The sequence below is a fragment of the Nerophis ophidion genome, linkage group LG26 (assembly GCF_033978795.1).
Source record: "Nerophis ophidion isolate RoL-2023_Sa linkage group LG26, RoL_Noph_v1.0, whole genome shotgun sequence".
Classification (NCBI taxonomy): Eukaryota; Metazoa; Chordata; class Actinopteri; order Syngnathiformes; family Syngnathidae; genus Nerophis; species Nerophis ophidion.
This window is the reverse complement of record NC_084636.1, coordinates 30,508,840-30,517,376: the sequence shown is the minus strand read 5'-3', so window position 1 is coordinate 30,517,376 and position 8,537 is coordinate 30,508,840. Positions and strand designations below refer to the sequence as shown.

The 8,537-nt window shown below is 45.1% G+C and overlaps 1 protein-coding gene across 1 annotated transcript in view; it reads left to right on the top strand.

Annotated features, from left to right (window-relative positions):
* The window catches only part of LOC133543425 (zinc finger protein OZF-like), an 8,469-nt gene extending 1,383 nt beyond the window's left edge, over positions 1–7,086 (top strand). The window contains exon 2 of the mRNA XM_061887984.1: positions 5,679–7,086. Within this exon, the coding sequence (XP_061743968.1) occupies positions 5,679–6,691 (1,013 nt within the window). The 3' untranslated portion in view covers positions 6,692–7,086. The remainder of the gene's footprint in view (positions 1–5,678) is intronic.
* Positions 7,087–8,537: the final 1,451 nt, after the last annotated feature.

Genomic DNA, 8,537 nt, shown 5'->3' with positions numbered 1-8,537 from the left:
CGGACAATATTCACACCCACATTCACACCATCCATCCATTTCCTACCGCTTGTCCCTTTTGAGGTCGCGGGGGGTGCTGGAGCCTATCTCAGCTGCATTCGGGCGGAAGGCGTCGTACACCCTGGACAAGACGCCACCTCGTCACAGAGCCAACACAGATAGACAACATTCACACTCACATTCACACCATCCATCCATTTCTTACCGCTTGTCCCTTTTGAGGTAGCGAAGGGGTGCTGGAGCCTATCTCAGCTGCATTCGGGCCGAAGGCGGTGTACACCCTGGACAAATCGCCACCTCATCACAGGGCCAACAAAGATAGACAGACAATATTCACACCCACATTCACACCATCCATCCATTTCCTACCGCTTGTCCCTTTTGAGGTCGCGGGGGGTGCTGCAGCCTATCTCAGCTTCATTCGGGCGGAAGGCGGGGTACACCCTGGATAAGACGCCACCTCGTCACAGGGCCAACACAGATAGATAGACAACATTCACACCCACATTCACACCATCCATCCATTTCCTACCGCTTGTCCCTTTTAAGGTAGCGGAGGGGTGCTGGAGCCTATCTCAGCTGCATTTGGGTGGAAGGCGTTGTACACCCTGGACAAGACGCCACCTCGTCACAGGGCCAACACAGATAGACAACATGCACACTCACATTCACACCATCCATCTATTTCTTACCGCTTGTCCCTTTTGAGGTCGCGGGGGGTGCTGGAGCCTATCTCAGCTTCATTCGGGCGGAAGGCGGGGTACACCCTGGACAAGTCGCCCCCTCATCACAGGCCCAACACAGATAGACAGACAATATTCACACCCACATTCACACCATCCATCCATTTCCTACCGCTTGTCCCGTTTGAGGTAGCGGAGGGGTGCTGGAGCCTATCTCAGCTGGATTCGGGCGGAAGGCGGTGTACACTCTGGACAAATCGCTACCTCATCAGAGGGCCAACACAGATAGACAGACAATATTCACACCCACATTCACACCATCCATCCATTTCCTACCGCTTGTCCCTTTTGAGGTCACGGGGGGTGCTGTAGCCTATATTAGCTGCATTCGGGCGGAAGGCGGGGTACACCCTGGACAAGTCGCCAACTCATCAGAGGGGCAACACAGATAGACAGACAACATTCACACTCACTTTCACACCATCCATCCATTTCCTACCGCTTGTCCCGTTTAGAGTCGCGGGGGGTGCTGGACCCTATCTCAGCTGCATTCAGGCGGAAGAAGGGGTACACCCTGGACAAGTCACCTCCTCATCACAGAGCCAATACAGATAGACAGACAACATTCACACTCACATTCACACCATCCATCCATTTCCTACCGCTTGTCCCTTTTGAGGTCGCGCAGGGGTGCTGGAGCCTATCTCAGCTGCATTCGGGCGGAAGGCGTTGTACACCCTGGACAAGACGCCACCTTGTCACAGGGCCAACACAGATAGACAACATTCACACTCACATTCACACCATCCATCCATTTCCTACCGCTTGTTCCTTTTGAGGTAGCGGAGGGGTGCTGGAGCCTATCTCAGCTGCATTCGGGCGGAAGGCGGTGTACACCCTGGACAAATCGCCACCTCGTCACAGGGCCAACACAGATAGACAACATTCACACTCACATTCACACCATTCATTTCTTACCGCTTGTCCCTTTTGAGGTCGCGGGGGGTGCTGGAGCCTATCTCAGCTGCATTCGGGCGGAAGGTGGTGTACACCCTGGACAAGTCCCCAACTCATCAGAGGGCCAACACAGATAGAGAGACAACATTCACACTCACTTTCACACCATCCATCCATTTTCTACCGCTTGTCCCGTTTAGAGTCGCGGGGGGTGCTGGACCCTATCTCAGCTGCATTCGGGCGGAAGGCGGGGTACATATTTCGTACAATTGACCACTAAATGGTAACACCCCAATACGTTTTTCAACTTGTTTAAGTCGGGGTCCAGCCATCTTATCCATTTTCTACCGCTTGTCCCTTTTGCGATCGCGGGGGGTGCTGGAGCCTATCTAAGCTGCTTTTCTGATCCACGTTATTGAATTCATGATAGAGCCAGAGCCCGGGATTGAACTCAGAACTATTCAGGACCTTCGTATTGTGAGATAGATAGATATATAGATAGTACTTTATTGATTCCTTCAGGAGAGTTCCCTCAGGAAAATGAAAATTCCAGCTGTAGAATACAGAATTGAGATCAAATTTAAAAAGTAAAATAGAAAAAAATTACAATAAGAATACAAATAAAAAGCAACAATGGAAATACAAATATAACAGTAAAATAAGAATATGACAAGAGAAACTAGGCAATAGTGACCATGTTATGAAAAATGATTGCACTGTTATTGTTTTGTATTCCCTGTCATCCTCGTACCCCCCGTAAAAATATAAAGAGATATACTTTTTCGTCCATATCGCCCAGCCCGACCAAGAAGAACGCGGAGTTGGAATATAATTACAACACTTTATGTACATATTTATATACATATTTATATAATATATAACTACAAGCTCCATTCACAGACAGAGACCCATTGCTTTTATGAGCGGTCAAGCGAGTCAAAAGCCAAAAAAAAAAATTTTTTTTATTATTATTATTAATTTATTTATTTATTTGTGGCGACCGCATTTCGTGGCGGGCCGCCACAAATAAATGAATGTGTGGAAAAACCCTGCAGTGCCATGTTGGCATTTTTTCCATAACTTGAGTTGATTTGATGAAGATTCGCGATTTAGATGTGAATCAAATGTTTCGTGCTCCCCTGGTTCTCACTAAAGTGAAGGGCTACATCAGGGGTCTCAAACTCAATTTATCTGGGGGCCACTGGATGTTTTAAAAAAAAAAAGTTTTTTAAATGTCTTTATTTTTATTTTCAACACAAAAACGGCGTGGCGCAGTGGGAGAGTGGCCATGCGCAACCCGAGGGTCACTGGTTCAAATCCCACCTAGAACCAACCTCGTCACGTCCGTTGTGTCCTGAGCAAGACACTTCACCCTTGCTCCTGATGGGTGCTGGTTGGCGCCTTGCATGGCAGCTCCCTCCATCAGTGTGTGAATGGGTAAATGTGGAAGTAGTGTCAAAGCGCTTTGAGTACCTTGAAGGTAGAAAAGCGCTATACAAGTACAACCCATTTATTTATTTATTTATTTATTTATTTTGGAAAACCTTGTTACATTGTTTAATGCATCCAGCCGGGCATCACAACAAAATTAGGCATAACATGTTAATTCCACGACTGTATGTATCGGTATCGGTTGATATCGGTATTGGTAATTAAGAGTTGAAAAATATTGAAATATCGGATACCGGCAAAAAAGCCATTATCGGACCTCTCTATTTTTAAGTGATTGAAATGTTGATAGCTAATGCTGTCAGTATGTAATACGTTATTGTTAAAGAACCTTGATAGTCACACACAAACTAGGTGTGGTGAAATTACTCTCTGCGTTTGACCCATCTCCTTGTTCCCCCCCCCTGGGAGGTGAGGGGAGCAGCAGCATTGGCCGTGCTCGGGAATCATTTAAATAGCTTAAAGGCCTACTGAAATTAGATTTTCTTATTTAAACGGGGATAGCAGGTCCATTCTATGTGTCATACTTGATCATTTCGCGATATTGCCATATTTTTTGCTGAAAGGATTTAGTAGAGAACATCGACAATAAAGTTTGCAACTTTAGGTCTCTAATAAAAAAAGCCTTGCCTTTACCGGAAGTAGCAGACAATGTGAGCGTGACGTCACCGGTTGTAGGGCTCCTCACATCCTCACATTGTTTACAATCACAGCCAGCAGCAGCTAGAGCTATTTGGACCGAGAAAGCGACAATTTCCCCATTAATTTGAGTGAGGATGAAAGATTTGTGGATGAGGAAATTTAGAGTGAAAGCCTAGAAGAAAAAAAAAGACAAGGGCAGTGAGAGTGATTCAGATGTTTTTAGTCACATATACTAGGATAATTCTGGGAAATCCCTTATCTGCCTATTGTGTTGCTAGTGTTTTAGTGAGTTTAATAGTGCCTTAAAGTCCGAGGGGTGTGGCCACGGGTGTGTTGACGCCAGAGTTTCTGAGAGAAGTCACGGCAGCTGCAGGAGGACGCTGCAGGAGGCGACTTATTTCCACAATTTCCTCACCGAAAACTGCCGGTTGACATGTAGTCAGGATCCATGTTCGCTTGACCGCTCTGATCCATAGTAAAGCTTCACCTCCGGGAATTTTAAACAAGGAAATGCCGTGTGTTTGTGTGGCTAAAGGCTAAAAGCTTCCCACCTCCATCTTTCTACTTTGACTTCTCCAATATTAATTGAACAAATTGCAAAAGATTCAGCAACACAGATGTCCAAAATACTGTGTAATTGCGCGATGAAAAGAGACGACTTTTAGCCGTAAGTGGTGCTGGGCTAATATGTCCCCTCCAACCAATAACGTCACAAACATGCGTCATCATTCCGCGACGTTTTCAACAGGAAACTCCGCGGGAAATTTAAAATTGTAATTTAGTAAACTAAACCGGCCATATAGCAATTTGTGTTGCAATGTTAATATTTCATCATTGATATATAAACTATCAGACTGCGTGGTCGGTAGTAGTGGGTTTCATCCATCCATCTTCTTCCGCTTATCTGAGGTCGGGTCGCGGGGGCAACAGCCTAAGCAGGGAAACCCAGACTTCCCTCTCCCCAGCCACTTCGTCTAGCTCTTCCCGGGGGATCCCGAGGCGTTCCCAGGCCAGCCGGGAGACATAGTCTTCCCAACGTGTCCTGGGTCTTCCCCGTGGCCTCCTACCGGTTGGACGTGCCCTAAACACCTCCCTAGGGAGGCGTTCGGGTGGCATCCTGACCAGATGCCCGAACCACCTCATCTGGCTCCTCTCGATGTGAAGGAGCAGCGGCTTTACTTTGAGTTCCTCCCGGATGGCAGAGCTTCTCACCCTATCTCTAAGGGAGAGACCTGGAAACTCATTTCGGCCGCTTGTACCCGTGATCTTATCCTTTCGGTCATGACCCAAAGCTCATGACCATAGGTGAGGATGGGAACGTAGATCGACCGGTAAATTGAGAGCTTTGCCTTCCGGCTCAGCTCCTTCTTCACCACAACGGATCGGTACAACGTCCGCATTACTGAAGACGACGCACCGATCCGCCTGTCGATCTCACGATCCACTCTTCCCCGGAAAAGGGTGGAGTGCCATCTCCGGGTTGGGGAGGAGACCCTGCCCCAAGTGGAGGAGTTCAGGTACCTAGGAGTCTTGTTCACGAGTGGGGGAAGAGTGGATCGTGAGATCGACAGGCGGATCGGTGCGGCGTCTTCAGTAGTGGGTTTCAGTAGGCCTTTAATTCATTGCACTCAAAGGGGAACTGGACTTTTTTGGAATTTTGCCTGTCATTCAATGGTAAATAATTGTTAGACAGTCCGCGCATTAGCCATCAATAGGAGGCACTCTCAATGTGGTTTATCATTGCAAACGATCGCCTAAAACAGGGCTATTCAACTAGCGGCCCACAGACCAAATCCAGCCTGTGAATGACTTCAAACCGACAAGTGCCGTTAAAAAATGAGAAACTCTGATAGCGGCTGACATTTTTGCAGCGGAGCACTTTAGTCCTTCAGACAATCATACGAATATAAAGTCACATACCGACCTCATTTGTGTTTTGTCCTGCAGAAATCCAGCAGGTGACGGTGGAGAGTCAAGAGGAGAGTCCATCTCAGGAGCAGGAGTGGAGTTTCACTGTGGGGCAAAAGGAGCTAGAGCCCCTCCACTTTAAAGAGGATGAGGAGAAACTATGGGAGCAGCCTCAATGGTTGGAGGAGACCGATGAAGATGATGAAGAGACTCTGTTTTCACGCTTTCATCACAGTCAACGTGAGGAGAACAGAGGAGCGGAGATTCCAGCTCAGCACATTACCGAATTTGATGGAGAGAATTGTGAAGGGATAAACTCAGAACCAGACAGCATCTTCGCTCCGCTGTCAGACACAGGCGACATGATGAGCGATCACAGTGACGACATCCAAAAACCTTTGGAAAGTCAGAAGAACTCTGAAGGCGATATGAGACTTAATACTAGCAACAAACCCTTTGCATGCTCCGAATGTGGGAAGTCCTTTCGATGGAGAAGTAATTTGGCAGCACACAAAAGAACACACACTAGAGAGAAACCCTTTGCTTGCTCGGTTTGCGCCATACGATACACTGTACGGTATTCCCTGAACAGACACATGATGATACACACGGGGGTGCCCCCTTTGTCCTGCTCAGTCTGTGAGAAAAGATTCTTCCTTAAGCGTAGTATGATATCACACATGAAAACACACACTGCCGAGAAACATTTGGCTTGCTCCGTTTGTGATCAAAAATTCAAGAAGACACGTGACATGAGATTACACATGAGAACGCACAACGATGAGAAACCGTTTACCTGCTCCGTTTGCAGGAAGAGTTTCTCTAAAAAGGTCTCCATGACCAAGCACATGAAATCACACGTGAAGGAGAAGCAATTTCCCTGCTCGCTTTGCCATAAAAGATTCACTTGTAAAAATTCCGTCACGATGCACATGAGAACGCACACTGGGGAGAAACCGTTCAATTGCAACGCGTGCGATAAAAGGTTCATGTATAAGTATCAGGTCAGCAGACACAAATGTGTAACGGTCATGGAAGATGCAGGGAAATAGATACACATATGTTGGAATTGTGCTAAATGTACTTTAAACACAGCTTGATTGATAAGCATCTTATGTTTTAGACTGCAGCTTGTGGTTCTCATTTAGTGTTTTGTGTTTTCTTATCACATCTGAAGCTGTGTGCGGTTATAAAATACTCAAAGTATGGTTATCTTTTTATTTATTTGTGTTTAATAGATAATAGAACAACTGTTATTACTGTGACTGGATTGCCATTGGGTTTGGATTAATATAATGAATATGGAGGAAAATTCATTCCATTTGAAACATTTAGTTATTTCCCAAATTATAGTATATTCAGTGGGGCAAAGAAGTATTTAGTCAGCCACCGATTGTGCAAGTTCTCCCACTTAAAATTATTTCAGAGGTCTGTAATTTTCATCATAGGTACGCTTCAACTGGGAGAGGCAGAATGTGAAAAAAAAATCCAATTGTAGGAATTTTAAAGAATTTATTTGCAAAGTATGGTGGAAAATAAGTATTTGGTCAACCATTCAAAGCTCTCACTGATGGAAGGAGGTTTTGGCTCAAAATCTCACGATACATGGCCCCATTCATTCTTTCCTTAACACGGATCAATCGTCCTGTCCCCTTAGCAGAAAAACAGCCCCAAAGCATGATGTTTCCACCCCCATGCTTCACAGTAGGTATGGTGTTCTTGGGATGCAACTCAGTATTCTTCTTCCTCCAAACATGACGAGTTGAGTTTAGACCAAAAAGTTCTATTTTGGTTTCATCTGACCACATGACATTCTCCCAATCCTCTGCTGTATCATCCAGGTATCCATTTTGGTATAAACTCAACTCGTCGTGTTTGGAGGAAGAAGAATACTGAGTTCCATCCCAAGAACACCACACCTACTGTGAAGCATGGGGGTGGAAACATCATGTTTTGGGGCTGTTTTTCTGCTAAGGGGACAGGACGATTGATCCGTGTTAAGGAAAGAACGAATGGGGCCATGTATCGTGAGATTTTGAGCCAAAACCTCCTTCCATCAGTGAGAGATTTGAATGGTTGACCAAATACTTATTTTCCACCATAATTTACAAATAAATTCTTTAAAATTCCTACAATGAGAATTCCTGGATTTTTGTTTCACATTCTATCTCTCACAGTTGAAGTGTACCTATGCTGAAAATTACAGACCTCTGTCATCATTTTAAGTGGGACAACTTGCACAATCGGTGGCTGACTAAATACTTTTTTTGCCCCACTGTATGAAAACATTTGAGGGTGGATTTCCCGTCCTGTTTCACTCCCACACAAAAAAGTTCCAGTCTCGTACCACTCCTTGTAAAATGACTACCGTTCCTATTTTCTCTGCTGGGAAATACATTGTATTCGACTTGATCTTCTCCCTGTCCTTTTTTTTTTTTAAATTACTTTGTGCACTTCTGTTTCTGCAGGTAATGGGGATTCCAAGCAGTCCGCCTAAGTGTATATGTAATGTAGTAACAGGCACATTCTTACTAACATGTAATATTTGCAACGTTTGCAACGTTCGCTATTTCCTTCAACGACAACTGCTACTAAATCATGGCAGACTTAATGACAGCCAACACCATTACTTTGAGACGAATGGGGATCCAGAACTTCATGATTTTGAGCCTGAATATAAGGAGGATGAGCGATAGGTTTTAGAAGCTGTGTGCTTAACAAAACCTGCTCTAGACAAACAAACTAACAAATGAAGAACGTAATAAAACAATCACTTAGGGCCTGATTTACTAAAGGTTTGCGTGTACTAAAATATGTGCAAACTTGACAGCAACTACTAAACATGTGCAAAGTGGGTTGGTCTGTTAACAGAGCATAATGAGGCATAATCCATCTTGT